The sequence below is a fragment of the Otolemur garnettii genome, unplaced genomic scaffold, assembly GCF_000181295.1.
Source record: "Otolemur garnettii isolate 467f Iridium unplaced genomic scaffold, OtoGar3 scaffold00024, whole genome shotgun sequence".
NCBI lineage: Eukaryota > Metazoa > Chordata > Mammalia > Primates > Galagidae > Otolemur > Otolemur garnettii.
Window position 1 is genome coordinate 20,062,323 of NW_003852419.1, and position 19,794 is coordinate 20,082,116.

General features: G+C 37.2%; 1 protein-coding gene across 3 annotated transcripts in view; it reads left to right on the top strand.

Annotated features, from left to right (window-relative positions):
- Window positions 1-17,221, top strand: part of EHBP1 (EH domain binding protein 1) — a 381,725-nt gene extending 364,504 nt beyond the window's left edge. For all 3 annotated transcript variants that reach the window (XM_003787947.3, XM_003787948.3, XM_023512117.1), the window contains 4 exons: window positions 7,938-8,037; window positions 9,157-9,230; window positions 15,838-15,952; window positions 16,175-17,221. In XM_003787947.3, coding sequence (XP_003787995.1) covers window positions 7,938-8,037; window positions 9,157-9,230; window positions 15,838-15,952; window positions 16,175-16,265 — 380 coding nt within the window. In that variant the 3' untranslated portion in view covers window positions 16,266-17,221. The remainder of the gene's footprint in view (window positions 1-7,937; window positions 8,038-9,156; window positions 9,231-15,837; window positions 15,953-16,174) is intronic.
- Window positions 17,222-19,794: the final 2,573 nt, after the last annotated feature.

Sequence of the window (19,794 nt, forward strand, 5' to 3'; positions counted from 1 at the left end):
CTATTGTTTGGCAGTCCTGCTCTGGATTCGAACCCACCAGCTTCTGTGTATGTGACTGGCGCCCTAGCTGCTTGAGCTACAGGTGCCAAGCCAGTATCTTTTATCTTATGTTGAGGTTTTTTTTTTAATTTCAGATTAATATGAGGATACAAATGATTTAGGTTACAGTGTTTGCATTTGTTAGGTAAGGTCTCTGTTGTAGTTGTGTCCTACACTCAGGAGGTGTGCCATATACCCTTACTTTGTGCCCATTATGTGGGAGCATTAAATTGAGTTTTTCTCTTGGATGGGTGTGCATTAGTTCATATATTGGCTTTATTTTAGTATTGAGTAGGTTAGACTACTGTCTTTTTCATGGAATGATTTCTGTAAAAGTGACTCACTGTATTTCATATTACAAAATATCTTAAATGTGCCTTTAAAAATAAATTTAGCTTCAAAGTTCTGAATGTTTTAACTTAAGCCAGATGCTCATCTGTAAAAAGCCAACATAATCATGCATTACCTGAAATGTGAGTCATATTAATACTTTTAAAGGCTCTTATTTATGAAAAGCTATGGGTGTAACCCCATTCTATATGTAATATTTTAATGATAAACGTGAGTAAATGTAAAAAATTTCATCAGTTATAGTTTTTTTAGGATGGCTACTTTAATGCTTTTTTGTTTATTTCTGTCATAACTGTGTGCTTAGTTTATTATCTTTTGAGAAATTCAGTGCTTATCTTCAGCATCAAAAAGGTTCTTCAGGCTCGGCGCCTATAGCTCAAGCGGCTAAGGCGCTAGCCACATATACCAGAGTCAGCAGGTTCGAATCCAACCTGGGCCTGCCAAACAACAGTGACAACTACAACCAAAAAATAGCTGGGAGTTGTGACGGGTGCCTGTAGTCCCAACTACTTGGGAGGCTGAGGCAAGAGAATCGGTTGAGCCTAGGAGTTGAAGGTTGCTGTGAGCTGTGATGCCATGACACTCTACCCAGGGCAATAGCTTGAGGCTCTATCTCAAAAAAAAAAAAGTTCAGACTCTATTCAGGAATAAGGAATTAATACAAGAAGACTACTAATATCTAATCTTTAAAAATAACTTATTTTTATGTATAAATTCATTGAGGAAGAACGTTGTTGACATTGTCTATGCCTTTTCCTGTGGAAAGTGCATGCATAATAGTCTTGTCAGAAGTTATGTGTAGTAGCCAGGCTTGGTGGCTCAAACTTGTAATCCTAGCACTCTGAGACGCTGAGGTGAGTGGATTGCTTGAACTCAAGAGTTTGAGACCAACCTGAGCAAGAAGGAGACCGTATCTCTACTAAAAACAGAAAAGTTAGCTGGATGGTGTAGTGGGCACCTATGTTCCCAGCGACTTGAAAGGCTAAGGCAAGAGATGCTTGAGCCCAGGAGTTTAAGGTGGCTGTGAGCTATGATGCCAGGATACTCCAGCCTGGAGCAACAGAGTGAGACTTTGTCTCAGAAAAAGATAAACATAAAAGTTATGTGTAAAGAGATGCAGGAGAGATTTGAGGCAGCATCTTTTTCCACATTGTTTCACCGAAAGGGTAAATGAAAGATGAATTTATTTTGAGAGAGTGTATTAGTTTTTATTTTACTTTAACAAAAGGAGACAAGATTTTCTCCAGAGCTTTACATATTTTTTTCTCTTTTCCTTTTTTCTTTTTTTGACAGTGTCACTCTGTTGCTCTAGCTCACAGCAACCTCAAGCTCCTAGTCCCAAGCAATCTTCCTGCCTCAGCTTCTGGAGTAGCTGGGACTATAAGAGCTTGCTGCCACATCCAGCTAATCTTTCTATTTTTAGTAGAGATGGGGGGGGTTCTCTTTTACTAAAGCTGATCTCCAACTCCTGAGCTCAAGTGATCCTCCCACCAGCCACTGTGCCTAGCCTATATTCTTAATATTATAAGAAATATATAGACAGGCGTAGTGGCTCATGCCTATAATCCTAGCACTTTGGGAGGCTGAGGCGGTGAAATGCTTGAGCTCAGGAGTTCAAGACCAGCCTGAGCAAGATGGAGACCACTTATCTCTCCTAAAAATAAACAAAAAAACCCAGGAAACTAGCCAGGCATTGTGGAGATCCACTATAGTCCCAGCTACTCGGGAGGCTTAAAGCAAGAGGAGCTCTTGAGCGCAAGAGTTTGAGGTTGCTGTGAGCTAGGCTGATGCCGTGGTATTCTACCCAGGGTGACAGAATGCAACCATCTCAAAAAATAAATAAATAAATAAAGAAAGAAAGAAAGAAAGAAAGAAAGAAAGAAAGACAATTACTATTAAAAACATTTATATCAGCAGCTAGGGCACCAGCCACATATACCAAGGCTGGTGGGTTCGAATCCAGCCCAGGCCTGCCAAACAACAGTAACAACTATAACCAAAAGTAGCTGGGCATTGTGGCGGGCGCCTGTAGTCCCAGCTACTTGGGAGCCTGAGGCAAGAGAATTGCTTAAGCCAAAGAGTTTGAGGTTACTGTGAGCTATGATGTCACCACACTCTACCAAGGGCAAAAAATTTATGTTGATGCTGTTTGAGGATATTCTTGTAACAGAAACATTTGCTTATATAGTAAAATTAATTTTCTTAATATAGCTCTATGTCCTACATGTAAATATTTTCTAAAACTGGGGCACTAGAGTCCTGAAATAATGTTGGCTTAGGAGTTAATGTCTCCATGATTCTACATAACAATAGCAAATTCATCTTTCTCATCCATTAAATAGAATGTTTTTCCAGCACCAGTTAGTTGGATACCTTCATGTGTCTCTCTATTGTAGTATGTCGTTTGAAGGTCAGCATATTATTGTAAATGACCATTAGGACAATTTGTAATGGCAGATCTTTTGTTTCTATGCTTGGTTTAGTTTACTGTGTTGTGTCCTTGAAGGGCTATCATCACTAGTCTGCCATCCCCACTATGGGGCTCTTGCAAGATTGCAGCCTACACTTATGTGTATTTGCTCTTGCCCATTAAATTCATGTTCTATTTCGCCAACTCTGTATTGTTCTTCATTTTGCATTTATGTAAGAATTCACTGCTTACAAAATTCACTGCCTATCTTTCTAAATAGGTAATAATTTTATGGTGAAAGGTTAATTAGGAAAAGTTGATTATAAGACAGTTTTATTTATTTATTTGAGACAAGTCTCAATCTGTCGCCCTGGGTAGAGTGCCTTGGTATCACAGCTCACAGCAACCTCAAAACTCTTGGGCTCAAGCAATTCTGTTGCCTCAGCCTCCCACGTAGCTGGGACCACAGGTGCCTGCCACAACACCCAGCTATATAAGACAGTTTTTAAAATGACTCATAATTTCAGGGGCTTGGCATCACTTTTTTTTTTTTTTAGAGACAGAGTCTTATTTTGTCACCCTCAGTAAAGTGCCATAGCACCACAGCAACCTCTAGCTCTTGGGCTTAAGCGATTCTCTTGCCTCAGCCTCCTGAGTAGCTGGGACTACAGGTGCCCACCACAACGCCCAGCTATTTTTTTGTTGCACTTTGGCCGGGGCTGAGTTTGAACCCGCCACCCTCAGTATATGGGGCCAGCACCCTACTCACTGAGCCACAGGCATCGCCCATCACTTTTATTAATTTTTAAAATTTACATTAAATGCAGTAGTTCTGAAAAAATAAATTATATAACTACATACTTTGCCGGGGGTTGCAGTTTTGGGCCAGGGCTGAGTTTGAACCCCCCACCTCTGGCATATGGGGCTGGTGCCCTACTCCTCTGAGCCACAGGAGCCGCCCTTTTTGGGTTTTTTTTTTTTTTTTTAAAGACAACTTGCCTCAGCTTCCAAGTAACTGGGACTACACATGGGTAACTTTTCTATTTTTTAGTAGAGATGAGGTTTTGCTCTTGCTCAGGCTGGTCTCAAACTCCTGACATCAAGTGATCCTCCTGCCTCAGCCTCCTGGAGTGCTAGCTAGGATTATAGGCTTGAGCCATCATGCCCAGCCACATACAAATTCTTGAATGAATGAATGAATGAAATGTTAACTTTATGTCATTTTTTTGGAGGAGATAGAATATAAAAGTGGTTGGTATAGTCAATTGACATTTAAATATATTTATACTGCATGTCATGCTGTGTATTATATGCTACTTTCTATTAAGTAGTTTTTGTTAACTGTGATAGAATGATTTGAAGTTATATTTACAGATAGTTGCTTTTCCTGCCATTATTCATTATTTTTGATTATTTAATAATTTTTACAAATCATACTCCATTTTAAAATAATTGACTTTAAAAAATGACATTCAAATATTGGGATATGAGAAAAGATGTTGCATTCCTAGAGAAAGGAAGAAAACAAATATCTTTAAGGAAATAGGAAAAAATATTACCAGTGATTACATTAACTAGCCAAATGCTTTGCTAGGCTAAAATAAAAGCTACTCAAGTAGTTTCTATAATGTTCTTATTAGTAACATGTTTGTAATAAATATGAGGTAATATGTTTTAAAATATAGTGTAACAAATGTGCCATGCTTTCATATTTTACTAGCTATAGACCAAACAGTAGTATATTGTCAGTTTTATTTCAAAATGGCCTTCAAATTTCTTGTAATATGTCATTGATATATAAAATTTTAATTGATGTATAAAATTCTATATATCTTGAATTTTTCAGGTCATGAAACTGAAAAAAAAATAAAATTTAAAAAAAGTATCAGTATTGGCGCTAAGGTGACAAAAATGTGGTAGTAATTACAAATTAAGGATAATTTTGAAAAAGAGGTAGTTAACCAGGTGAGGTTAAACAAGATTAAATGATTTATGGCCATTTTATAAAATAATGACAATCTTCATTTTAAGCTACAATGTAAAGTGCTTTATTCTGAGATTAGGTATTGTGGCAGAAGCTAAAACTCTCTTTTTTCTAACAGTGCCAGAATACAACCTCTTTTTCTTTTTGCACTAACAAGACTGCTTTACCACCACAGCCCACTCTAAGTAATTAAATCAATCCTTTGTACTTACCGTATTCTCTTCTAGTGACGGTACTAGATCTGATTATATGCTTCATGCATATTCAAAGTACCGCACTGACAGCTCTTTAATGAGCTCTTACTTAATCAGTATGAACAATGTTCATCTTGTTCTTTTTTTCCTCATGCATTAGAGCTAGGAACAGTTGGGAAAAATGAAACATCCAGCATTCATTTGAAAAATATATTGTACTTTGAAAAGTGTCTAAGCTGAGGAAGTTGCATTCTGCCCTTTAAAAGTCTGATGGACAAATTGGATTACTAGTATTGGATTAAATAACAAATGGTTAGAGGAGAAATGAGAAAAGCTCACTGTGATCACAGGCTTTAATATTTTTTGTTACTTATAAAGCTAAAGGGGTCTTTAACCAGTTATTAAAGTCAGGATTAATTTGTAATGGTTCAACTTACTGGCTTTTAAAAGCTTTTTAAATTTAAAAAATTTAAAATCCCTAAAAACAATAGTGTCATGACATATTACAAGAAATTTTAATTTTTTATTACTAGGCTAAGTATAGACTTCCATCTTTGCATTCTACTTCAGATAAGGATTTAATAACACAAAATATTTTTTCAGTTAATTTAAATAATCCATATAGCAATGTGTAATGTGTCTTTAAGTATTTCTTACTCTTAGGCTTATTTCCTTTTGAAATACGAAATTCTCTTGTTATTGGTTATTTCCTAACAATTAAGGGAGGAGGATCTTTTATTCTTATCCAAAAATCATAGGCATGAGTTAAACTGAAAATAACACAGTACCACATCAATATTATTATTCTCAAGGAAGCAGTGTTCCATTGAAGAAAATGATGCTAATTTAAGAGTAGGCTGGTTGCTTCTAGTATTGCCTGAAAGCCTCAATTATAGGTTAAGTTAAACTCAAAACAAAGTTTTAATATCTCTGTATTTTTAGAATCCACTTAGGTTTTAAACACAAGAATTAAGTCTTTAATCAAAAAATAAAATATCATAAAATCTACACCTATTAATATTGCACACATGTGGCATTTCACTGATCAAAAAGGCCTTCACCAGGATACAATTGGCCTTTTTCCAAATTGCAAGCTTTTTCTCAGCTTTTTCTTTTTACTCTTTCTTCTTTTGTTGCTGCCCAGGGATTTGTGCCTATCGCAGCCTATATCACATGACCAGTGTCAAGACATCACATGGTCCAAAGTGAATACAAAACCAGCTACCCTAAAAGAGAGATTAAAAATACTGTAAAACAATAAAGACTTTTGTTCAGACTCTAAAAGAAATCTATCCTAAGTCGGCTTCATACCATTAGTTTTAGCAGCATTTAATGAAGGCATACGTCCTCACCGTTCTCCCTAATGACGAACAACAAATATCTGTTTTACAGGGATGCTTTGAAAATACATGTTTAATCTTTTACACACAGATTAGCTTTTTATATTCTTTTCATTTTAAAAATTTCTTTAAATTTATTAATGTGGAAATATTTAAATAATTATGGTATTCACATAATTTATGCAAGCATTAAAAAGAATGAGGTAGGTATTTGGACAACATGACAAAACATCTCAGAGGCTAGTACATAAGCTCACTTATGTTAAAGGAAAGAAAGCTATATGTGCTTATAGACATAGACACATGTGTGTTTATGTATGTGATAGACATAGCTATATCTATGTGGTCTGGAAGGAGATATGCTAAACTGTAATAGTACTTGTTTCTGAAGAGAAGTGGGGAGTGTGGGGTTGGTGAAAGAGCAGTAGACTTGACTTTTTACTCAATTATACATCTCTATTGTTTGAATTTTTTAAATAGACTTGCAGTGTGTTTGAAAGCTAAAAGGAAATATCTCACTTAAAAAGAAAATAAAACTTAGGGATTAATAATCTTAGCTGGGATTTTTAATTTTTTATTAGATATTTAAGTTAACCCTATGAATGCTGAGCACATGTTGCAAAGCAATAAATCAATCACAGGAGCAATTCAGGAAAAAAAATCAAAAAGTTGTAAATTTGACCAGGTATAATTTGAAGGAAAGTGGAGAAAAAAGATGGGGAGAATTAATATTTTTTCTTGAGTACAATTGTGGCCCACTTCTACATGAATAATGCCATATATTTACTATACCTTATTATAATTCTTAATATACTAGCCTTGGGGGTGATGTAGATGATGGAATGAGTATTAGGGATAGTGAATTTTAAGTATCTCCTGTATTCAATCTGTGACTTTATAATCTAAAATGTTAGATTGTCTCCCTGTTCAAATGTTTTCTGAACATTATTATCTTTGCTGTAATTTTTTTTTCACAAGTAACTGTAGGTACTTTTTTGTACCCTGGTCATTTACAATGTATTTAATAATTTATAAGTGGTTTACTTTACTAAGGATAATATGTTCCAGAATGATAATTATGGGTATATCTTAGTTTAGTTTAGTGGAGGAAAATAAGAAAAAAAGCAAATGTTTACAGCGGAAGCTTTCACAGTCTCTGGACTTCACTGATCTTCCTTCTAGTCTTGTGATTCACATAATGATTTTTTAATGTTACAGTTTTTTGGGTGTTTTTTTTTTTTTTTAATCATCACTATATGTCTGTCAACACCATGAGTTCCTGACTGAAACATAATAGCAAGTCAGCCTCTGGGGAGGATTTAAAAGGTGAAACATTTTGTTTACTGTACTTAGTGTTAATATGATCTACAGGTATGTTCAGGGGGGCTAAAATATATATGCTGAATAACATCAGCTCTAGAAGATTGGCTTATGAGTTTTTAAATATTGATTTCTTTTTTTCCAAGAAATCTTTGGATTTTAATCTTAGATTACTATAAGTAGTTTAATACATATTATTGGAGTGGCTAAAATATTTTTCCATGTTAAAAAAACTTGTGATAAACTATTATTTGGCTTGTATAATATCATATAATAAGAGATAACTTTCTGAATTGTAGGAAGGAATACAGAAGAAGAAGAAGCTATGATGCAGGAATGGTTTATGTTAGTTAATAAGAAAAATGCCTTAATAAGGAGAATGAACCAGCTCTCTCTTCTGTAAGTACTCATGATTATGCTTGTTTTTCCTACAACATTGATAAATCCTAGGCTTTTTGTTATTTCCTCTTTGTAGTTTTATATTTATTGTTTTCTTTCCTTAGAGATTACAGTAACTTTTATATAATACTTAAAATAATATATAACAGTTTTTATTTAAATAATAAGAATTTTTAAATGGAATGATAGACACTATAAAAAGGTGTCTACTATATAGAAGGCATGGAATTTAAGCAATTTTCATGTTTCAGAAATAAATCACTTGTGGGAAAAAGGATATATTGAGGGTTAGAGGGAAGAGAAATAAAATTGAAGTTTATTTAACAACAAATTCTAAGTTAAAAAAATAAAAATAACTTTGAATAAGGACAAAAGTACATTTATAATCTACAGATGTTACTCTAAATTTTGGGATAAGAGATTAATTAATAAAACAGAAGTGACCTTTTTACAATGGCAAGAATTACAATAAAATGAAGATTAGATTAAATATAAGCATTTTTAGTCTTTATCATTTAGTTCACTATAGGATGTAATGCTTGTTCCTTTCTGCTCACTAATAGTATTCTTGCAGTATGCCACCTAGTGTGGGAATGAGCAGGCTGAAATTTTTTTATTTTAGTGAAAACCTCTAATTTTATAATTTCTGCCATGCTTGAACTTTACAAAAGAGTTATGATGAAGCACAAAACTTAAACTAATCCTGAATCTTTGTCTCTATATTATATTTGCACTTGTAGTAATTTCTGTTTCTTGTGTTCTTTCTTTTCATATGGAGTTTTGGACAAAAGAATCTTCATTATGAACTGTGAAAAAAATTATTTTCGAAAGTAGTCTTATACCTGGCACTTAATACAAGAAGCGTTGAGGAATGAAACTACTTAATCCTCAAATTAAAATATACCTCTGTGCCTATTCAGAATTGAAGTAGGAAAATAATAGCACTAGTAAATAGTACACTGAGGAAGGTTTTAGGTTTGTGTATCATTTGTTTGGAGTGGCTTAAAGTTAAAGAGAAAAGTCAGTTATGAGTCCCAAAATCAATGTAACCTAAAGGTTCCTTTAAGTGTTTAATGATTTAGTAATTAGCATATTGATGAACTTTTGCAACTTGCCTAGGGAAAAAGAACATGATTTAGAACGGAGGTACGAGCTGCTGAACCGGGAATTGCGGGCAATGCTAGCCATTGAAGGTAAGAAATGCTGTGGTCTGGTGAGGTGTCAAAAAGATTTGAAGAGTGTGATACACATCTGGTTTTACTAAGTCTGGTCTACTAGGGACCTGTTGGAATTGCACATAAATGCCTTAGAGGCAGAAAGTAGTACCAATCTATATATAAACCTTCAGATAGATAATGATGTTTGCTATTAATAATAGTAGAAACTTATGTTCACTTCTGATCTGTTAAGTTTAAATGTCTATAAAATGGAAAATATAAGGACATAATTGATTTAATTATATTTTACTTATGTATAATTTAAAGTTGTTTCCACTGGGGAGGTTTGGGAAAGATTTCTCATTTTGATTTTTCACGAACTCTAAATTTTATTTTAATATTTAACTGATGGCAATATTAAAATAAGTCACTGTCCAATCTACTATAGTTCTTAAGATTCCAACTTCTATTAAGTGAATATTCAGGCAAAGATTGGCATAAGAGATAAATAAAATACTTTACCCCTTTCATAAAGTTTTTAAATGAATTATGTAGTAATCCTACACATCGTTCATATTATCAATAAACATCAGCTAGCTTAACTGTGTGGCATTTACGATAAATGATTATTTTTAAAAAATTTTTAGGTTTTTCATAATGCTGCATTCTTTATACCTCTCAGTAAAAATGTCTTAGAGTTCAAAGATGTCTGCTTACAAGCTAATCCTTTGGGCTCAGTAAAATGGACCTTTTGTCTAATCAATGCAAATTGATTTTCCTATTCTATATTGACCTCTTAACCCATTGACTGTCCATGGTAATTTCATTCTTCACCTGATAAGGTACCTGATCCATAATAAGTCAATTCCAATTAGTTCAGAAACTAGAAATTTAAGTATCTAAGGGAAAGCCAAGTGAAAACCTTGTGTTCTTAAAATATTTTAATAAATACTAAAATGCATGCTGTTTATCTAAATACTACCATATGCATTTATAGAAATTATATTTTAAATTATATTTATAGCCATAATCTCACTTAATAAATACCACTGGCAACATTTGTATGTCAACATTTAGAAATCTGACTTACTTTATTTTAAAAGGTTTCCGTTAGCCAACTTCCTTCAACTGGCCATCCAAATTGTACTATGGATAATGGCAATAAAATGTGTCAAAATTATTTAAAAGTTCTGTGAAACTTGCCATTGAAATAAAGTACACAAGTATACTAAATGGTATGTTTTCCTTTCAATATAATTTTTGTAGTCATGGTATAGTAGTTGTTAAAAGAGATAGGAAAACTCGTAAGTTGAAAAAAGCAGGTACAGGCTCAGGGACTGTAGGTCAGGGTAGGGTGCCAGCCACATACACCAAGGCCAGCTGTTTTGAGCCCAGCCAATGCCTGCTAAACAACAATGACAATTGCAACAAAAAACTAGCTGAGCGTTGTGGCAGGCGCCTATAGTTCCAACTCAGGAGGCTAAGGCAAGAGAATCACTTGAGCCCAAAAGTTTGAGGTTGCTGTGAGCTGTGACTCCATAGCACTCTACCAAGGGTGACAGAGTAAGACTCTGTCTCAAAAAAAAAAAAAAGAAAAAGAAAAGAAAAGCAGGTACAGCAAATACTATTTATATAGTGTATATATATATAGTATATAACTCATACAATTTATAGATTCATTTTATATTGCACTCAACATAGAATATTCTTTATATTTTTTAACCTATCCTTTCATAGACAGAAAATTAATTGTTCCTAAAATATAGCTTGATACAATGCAGTTGACTTTTAAGGCAGATAATTGGTTCTATCCCCCAGAACAGATTTATTACCAAATATCTATCTTAAAAAGAGGGCCATGACACATATTTAAAAAGCCCAGTTTCAGTGGCAATCCTATCCCTAAATACTAGACTTACAGTCATATCTAACATTTTATGTCTGACCTTCTTGTACATAACAGAAAACTAGTAGAAAGTCACACTTTTGAAGAAGAGAGAAGTAATATTTTTCTTTTTAAAACATCTTTAATACAATTGTTAGTGTTTGTTTTTTTTTTTATCATTCTCTTTTGTTTTTTTAATTACATTGTCCCATATGTGACTGTCCCTTGACTCTTGCAGCCAGTTTCCTTTTCCGTTGCTGGTTGAGGGAAAAAGGAGACTTGAAGAAAGGACCAGCCTGTTGATTACAAATAAAGATACTTTCTTACAAAGAGGGCTGTCCCACTAGCCTGGGGAGTATGTGGGCTGGGCTGTCCTGGAGAGGTTAGTTCTAATCTTAGTGAAGATCAGCTCTGTGAAGACCAGGTCCTCTGAGCTAACCCTTAGAATGGACACACATGCAGTTCAATAGCCTTTTCCAGTGTTAAAACACCATGAAAAAACATTTGTATAGGCAATGCTAGTTGTTTTTGTTTTGCTTTTCTTTGTTTTAAAGTTCATTCCTCTCGTCTCTTCTACTTATAGCCAAATAGTTTTAGCAATAAATAAACTGGAATCTTTTCAAATAAATCTGCTGCTGAAACTATTCACTGGGAGAAAAGTACGGACTATTAATAGCTATGCACAGTGAAAGAAACATTAACAGGTTGGTTTAGAAGCAAATAAATAACATTCAATACATCTATTTTTCTGAGAATCCATAATCACTTTGACCTGTTTTTTAATATTTTTTTCCTGAGGTGTTTTTTATGGCAGGAGTTTGACTCTTCTGAGCTAAGTTGTAGGATCCCTCAAGCTAACAAACATGTTTTAGATACTTTTCCTATAGTTTTTTTTGTTCCAGATTATTTAATGCCCCCTCAGGAAAGATAAATTCATTTCTGCACACATTGAGGTGGGCTTTCATAAAGTGGTATGTTCATTTTCTGCACAAGAAATGGATCTTCTCTAGGATCCTGTACATCTTGATTTATTCTTGGCTTAGAGTTTGAAGTGGGTGCTCTTCTAAAGGGATTTATGCATAGGTTCACTATTTTTGTAGTTATGGTTTATATGATAAGCTTTTTATATTTAAAATCAATATGTAATCCTGTGGAGGAGCTTATCCCCTAAAACCCCATTTGTAAATCTATTTTAGCTTTGTTACACAGCACAGCCACAGTCTTCCATAGATTGATTAGGTACAGCGGTAGAATCCTATCAAATGGTCTGTTCTGATGATGATGCAAACTCTTTCAGGATTGCTAGTTGACTGGAACTAAAGATAAGACTTGACTGCAATCCCCCAATGTGCTCTTTACAAAACTAGTGTTAATTTTCATCAAAGTGCCAGGCTTATTTATAGTGGCAAGGTTGAAGGTTTACTGTAAGAACTTAAGGTCCTTTCTATTAACGTGTTTATAGGTATTTCTTTTGCTTTTTTTCAAAGTAATTATCAACTTCAGCAAATAAACTGAATTGAGGAATGAATAATTGGCCCTATATATAAAAAAGAGTTTTTTAAATTAACAAAACAGCTCAGTGCAGATGGACATAAACAGAATCTCTTTATTTCAACACTTTGGCTCAAATGCAGCATCAAAACTTAATCCTATTTGTTGTGAGAGGATATGGCTTTTGTAGGAAAAGTACACTGGAATCTTTAAATTAATCAGAACCCACATTGTAGTCTGTCTAAGCCAAAGTCAGTGCAGCTAGCTAGCTGTGACTGGTGTTATAGGTGAGTAATCCTTTTTTAAAACACGTAACAGGTAACACATAAACTTTTCCAGGTTTTTAAGACATAACATGTCTAGGTGAAGCCACTTAAAATGGGAATTTAAAAAATTCAAGCTTGATCATACAAATATGCATCTTGATCAATTTAAATGTAATATTAAAATTTTTCAAATGATTTAAATAGTTTGTAATTTCAATTTCTCAAATTAGCATTCAAATATATATGTATGTGTATATAAACATATGTATGTGTATATTTGAGTTTGTATGTATATATAATTTATTCTCATTATGAGAAAGCAAATATAATATAAAAGTATAGTTTTATTAATGTAAAATCTATTTACTGCTCATAGCTATTTCCTCTACAGTTGACGAATATTTTGTAGACACATATCAATGTAGTACTGTAGTGACAGATTTAATATTTTCAAAATGCTATAAATTTATGCTGGGATATTTTAAATTCTTATGCCAATTAAATTTAACTCTGAAATGATGAAAATTACCTAAATATTCTTAATTTTAAAATGCTTTCATTACAATTATGGGAAATGCCATAATTTAAGCTAGGAAAAAGTTAAGATTTTAAAAAATTATTCAATATTAAAGGAGTTAAAAATTGTTTTGAAGTTCCTTTTTTATCCATATAAAGTCCTAATTTTTTCAATATTAAACAAATGCTGGTGTTTTAAATTACTAATTAAAACCTTAAAAATGACTGGTCAAGTTCACAGACAGAATAATAAAGAAAATTATGTGTGTTATTAAAAAAAATTTTGGTTTAAAACAATTTTTTAATTTTTAATTTAACTCTACTTTTTGTGTATTGCAGAAAAATTTTCCAATTGTAAAGCCCTTTCAAAATGTTTCAGAAGTAAAGAATTATAAATGAAAGGTTATAATGAGAATGATATCTTAAAGTTAGAAATAGAAAAAATAATATTCATCAAACCTAATAATCTTAATAATTGTAAAATTTAGTTTTGAGTCTTTTATAAATTTAGCAGGATTTTTTTCTGAGTTAATATTTCTGGAACTACAGTTACCTGAAATTAGACTAGGTGACCTTTAAGATCTTTCCAACCTGGAGAGTCTATTAATTTACCTACTGTGTAGAATAAGACTGATTTAAGAACAAGAACCAGATTAAAAAAATTTCCAGCATTCCTGTTCCTCAGTTTCATTGAAATACAAAGACGACAATTGATAGATAAGGCTTCTCTTCATTTTTGCTCTTTATTATTTTTAAAATTCTTATATTTAGAAAAAAAGCTTTCCCTAGTAATAGTTTCTTTATACCTCTCTATGCTATGGAATATTCCACTTTTTTTTATAAGAATGTAATAGTGATCACTTATTTAATGAATTTATTTGTGTGATGTTTTGTATTGAATGTGAATAATTAACATATAGCATGTTTCTCTTATATATGTATGGATGGTTTGAGCTTGTAATGAAAGGAATAGTGATAAAATTGAATAGACCATTCTAGCTTTTTGCTGCTATTCTAACCTTTATTGCATGATGATGCATCTAATTTTTAATTTGTAAATACAAGATAGAATTCCCTCTAGCACCATTTGCTTTCATAAAGCTGCTGAGCAGTTTGCTGTCTTGAATAAATTTTGCTTTGGAGGGGGTCGGGGGGGATTTGAACCAGCACATTCTTGTGTGGTTTGTGAAGATTCACATGGTAACCAGCGGTGTGCATTGTTAGGTTTATCTGAATAAGCACCAGCCATGTGAGTTTTAACATGATTGCCCAGGGCAATGGAGAGAGAGAAGAGAGAAACCCGAAAGGATTGCACTCCTCTGTTTTTTGGAAAGTGCATTTTGCTGGGGGAAGGGGGCTGCAAGAGTCAGTGGCCGACTCCCCCCCCCCCTTTTTTTTTTTAAAAAGCTGGTGTCCTGTTTCCCTATAGGTCCTCATTTGTTCTGCTATCTGCCTCATCATCTACTTCTTCTTTTCATTGTTTACCTTCCTAATGAGGGAGGCGGGGTAGACTGGGGGTTGATTGACAGCTACAAGCCCTTACAGTCTGGCCAGAGAGCAGTTGGCTTTGATTTCAAAAGTGTTTTAAATGTTCGATTTGGTCTTGTTTTTATTAAATGAAATTGCTGCTCATCTGAAGAAAATTATCAGACCAGCAAAAATTAGGAAATATATTATTGGGACCTAAAAGTTGAAAAAAAAAATTCGCCCCACCCTGGAAAGAGCACTGCCCATCGGATTTTGCAACCTTTAACATGGGATTTCAAAAATATGTATTTTTTCCTTTGCAAAAGTGCTTTGATTTGAAACCATGCAGCAAACGTCTCCAAAAGAAAACTGGCTGTGATGCGATCGAGAGCTGCAGTGTAATATTGCAGAGCAAATTTATTTTTTACTTCAAAGAAAAATGCTAATTAGCCGATTCACTACTTTTAAAGTTATTGTGAAGCATATGGCGCCCAGTGTGAGATACATCCAACTGCTAAAATAGAGCGAAGAGGAAATTAGCGAAGAATGGGCTGTTTGGGGTGAGAGTGGGGGTGGGGGAGGAGGATAGGATCGCAGGCATATTCTCTAGCCCTTTCCGAATGATTTTATCGCCCCTCGCTGTTTCCCGCCTCCTTATTTACCCACTTCCCCCACCACCAACCTCTGGGCCAACAACTTCTGGGCCTCCAGCTCCCCTCCCCCACTTTGGCTGGATTCAGGTGCGCACCTCAGGCTAGCCACCGCTCACACCTGGTTTTAAGCAGGGTTCCCACTCTGCAGTAGCTATCTCCATCTGCGGGGAATATTTGGAAAGTAGGATTTTAGCAGTGAAACCCTCACCACGACAGCCAACTCCCCCCACCCTGCGCCTCAGAAAACACTTAGCTTAGGGGCTCTGTGACATGGTTTGCCGTGAAATCTAAGAAAACAAAAAGGCGGGAAGAGGAGGGTGGGGGTGGGCCCCGCCGGTGGGTAACTAGCCTCCCGTCCCCTACAGACTGGCAGAAGACCGAGGCCCAGAAACGACGGGAACAGCTCCTGCTAGATGAGCTGGTGGCCCTGGTGAACAAGCGCGACGCGCTCGTCAGGGACTTGGACGCTCAGGAGAAGCAGTGAGTGGGCCGCGGGATCGGGGTAGAGTCTGGGCCACCTGCGGAGGAGCCGAGAAGTGTGTGGAAAGTTCAGTCCAGAGGTCGCCGGAGGGCTGAGGCAACCTCCAGATGGCCTGGTGCTTCCCAGTCCCGCTGGGGATCCAAATACGGGGCTAGAGCGGAGTGCTGCTCTGCCCTCTACGAAGAAAAATAATTTTCTTTTCCTGTTTCTCTGACATCCAGGGCCGAAGAAGAAGATGAGCATTTGGAGCGAACTCTGGAGCAAAACAAAGGCAAGATGGCCAAGAAAGAGGAGAAATGTGTTCTTCAATAGCCGTCAGAGCAGAATCTCTCCCAAGATTTCAGAGTCTTGGTTCTCTAGACCAGAAAAAGTCAGACTCGTCGATTTAGGACTTTTAACATTTTGTTTGACTGGATTGTACTTCTTTACCACCACCACCACCCTTTTTCCTCCCTCACTTCCAGATAATATACAGAATTCCAAAATAGCTTTGTTAAGGATTTTTTGTGTGTGAGTTAATAATTTCCTTGAAATCATGTAAAATAGATTTACACAAACACCTTGTGAGTGATTGGTATTGGCGGTGTTGAAGGAACTGTTCAACAAAAGAAAAACATACTTCTCATTTTTTTTTTCCTTCATTTTTTGATGGGAGGAAAATTTAAAACATTTTTGTGTTGGTAATAGCATAATGACAGTGGGAGGGGGGAAACAAGGGGATAAGAAAAATGTCATGATTTCATTCCAGTCCTGCCATATGTAACACTTACTCTGTTACCTAAATTTTATAGTTAGATCATATTCAGTCTGCTTATTAAACTGTGTATTTACCAGTGGAGTTTTCTGCATTTGTTTTAGTTTCAGTAAGGATAATAGAGTTCTTCTCCTCTACCTTCCTCAGAGGATGGCTCTTTAACATAGCCAGAGATGAGCCCTATGGTTTGAAGGTGAGCTGTGAGGATGGGACTAATTGACATTCATCAGTTTATAAAGGCAGTCTTATCTGAGAATGCACCATCTTTTTCTCTGGATAATTATTTATTACATTTTGCTTGGTTCCTACATTTTGTTGGGTCTCAACATTGGCTCAAGAATGCTGTTAATATTTATTCTGTATTGATAATTGTCTTGCTACTACAAGTAACCCCCCCATTTAATATTTTCTTCTCTAGCATAGCACTGTCATTTTTTTGTGAAAAATGGTTGTTTATTTATTACAATACTGAGTCATATAAATTTTCAATAAAAGCAGAAACTTTCTTACCTTAGACACTGCTGCTACTTTCTTGCAATAAAGCTGGACATTGGTTTGAGTGGAAGTTTGTGCATCGGTAGACTTTTCATGTAGAAAATGTTCCTGTGGAATGCAGGGCAGAATACTGTGCTGTATTTGGAGCTGAGTAGGTTTACACCATCCCAGAGGGGCCCTGCTGACACACAAATTCGAATTGAAAAGCAATTAGTTATACGCTTAAGCTATATAAACCATCATCTCTTTTGCAAAGGATTGTCTCTGTTAAAGATTTGAGAAAATTTGTGATTCTACATCGCTGAAAAAAATACTTAATATCTTGATGAATTTTCTGTGTTACTACTTTTGTTAGTTTGTAATTATGTGAGGGAGAATTATATCTTATGATAACCAGCTTGTGTGTAGGTACTAAAGTGAAAGGAAGAGATTATTGCTGGGGGAGGGGAGAGTGTGCAGGTATGTGTGTAGGAGATGAGAGAAAGAGGACTTATAAGAAGTTCTAGAATACGGCAAACTGGTGATTCTATGGTAATTTCCATCAGTCCTCTGTAGGGGTGTCCAAACAAAGAAAGCTCGTTCAACAAGTCTGGAAATTTAGAGAAAACAGTGAGCTAGCATTTATACTTTAGCCTAGATCACATATAAGTACGCGTGTGTGCGAAAGTACACACACACAACCCGATTTCGTTCAAAAAGCACGAAACCATCTCAATTGCCACTCTTTGAAATTGATAAACACTTGCTGTGGTAGAATTCCATCATGACAAGGATTGTTTTTTTCTAAAGTTATTGAAAAGTTACTGGAACTCAATGAAATCGGGTGTTTGCCCCCTCTATTTGAGCAGAACAGAGAGAGAGCTGCTATTCTCTGGGGAAAGCTCTCACAAACCCGTTCTAAGCCCGGGGAAACCGGCAGACGGAAATCTCCTCCCCAAGCAGCCTGGAGCCTGGGCGGCCAGCACTACATTTACGCTGGGTTCCAGGAACTTTCCTCCGGAGAAGCTTTGCCGAGAGCCTGTTCTCCTCCGCCCCGCAAGCCACTCCCGATCTGCCAAGTGACGAACCCTTCCGTGCCCCAGATTTACTAGGGCGTCCAGGGGCCGCCTGGCTACCCCTCTACCTTCCCCCTCCAGCTTCAATCTCGAGGCTCTCAGGGTTTCAATTTGGGCTGCTCCGTGGCGCCCGACCGCCCCTCAGCGGCAGTGGAGCGCGGACCCGGGGGTGCTGGTGGAGTCAGGCCTGCCCGCGTCCCAAGTTCGCTGCATATTGCCCAGTTGCCGGCTCCTGAGAGCCTGCGCGAACCCTGAATGTTGGGGGGCCAGGAACCCGAAAGCTGCGCTGCGGAAAAAGGCTATGGACCTTTGAACGAGCAATAAGCGTTGGCGGCGGGCTAGCTTGGGCACAGTCTGCGGGCCAGTGCAGAACTTCCGCCCCTGGCCAGGATCCCTAGTCCCCCGAGCCAAACCCCTCCCCCTGTCCCAAGCGTCCTCCAGAGTCTGGCCCGGCCTCCAGGTCACCTGGATGCTGGATCCGGTCTCGGGGCCCAGCTCCCTTGCCTCCTCCCGGCCTGGGGGCCTTGAGCTGGGAAGGCTTCACCTCCTCCGGCGTTGTCCCCACTTTCCCTCCATGCGCTGCGGCAGAGGTTGGAACAGTCGTGGCTTCTGGCCCAGCGTCTCCCACCTGGACATTTGCCTAACGACGGCCGCCTCAATCCTCTGCGCCCGCTTTCAAGAAACTTTCATCTTAGTCTCTCTTCCTCTCTACTCTCCTCCCTCTCCCCTCTTTTTCTTTTCTTAATCCCGGGGTTTTATGGGCTGAGCATTAAGAAAATTCGCTTACAATTTGGGATTAGATAAATACTCTCATTAGGAAAAAAAAATCCGTGCTACTTGATACCTCCCGACTTCCCCGAGACTGGTGACAGCATCTGGAACCGAGAGCGCCGAACTCTAGAGCGGCGGGCCCTGGGGACTGCGCGGGCACATTCCAATGCGCACGGCGGTCCCACCTCGCTGAGCCTGACCCAAGTCGGGTGCTGCGGCTGCTGGCGAAACAGAGCCCGAAGGCGGCAGGAATGCGTGAGGTTGAGGGATGTGGCAAGGGCACGCGCCAGATCACTGGAGGGCCAACCCAAGCACATAGTGCGCTGGCCAGAACTCTGGCCAGTGTCGGGCACCCACGATGCGCGCCCCAGGATGTCCACATACTCCAGCCCCCAGGACCAGTGCGCTCCAGCCAGCGCCTTTTCCCAGAACGCGGGGTGGGGATATATTTCGTTTCTTTCTTTTAACCTCAGCACCAACCCTGTGGCTCCGAGCCCCGGGCGGCTGACGACGGGCCTCCTGGGTTTTTCTCTCAGCGCTAGCCTAAGGTGTGTCCCTGCTTGGGTTAGCGCTGTTCTCTGCGCTTTTTTCCTCTTAAAGCTTCTCTCTCTTTTTACCTCCCTCCCTCCCTCTCTCTTATATTTCCCCTCCTTTACTTTCGTTCTTTTATGCTGCTTTCTCTTTTTCTCTCCCTTTCGTGAATGGGCCGCGGTGTCTTTGTTCTGGAGAGAAGCGCCCGTGTCTCTGACTTTTGTGAACCAGAGAA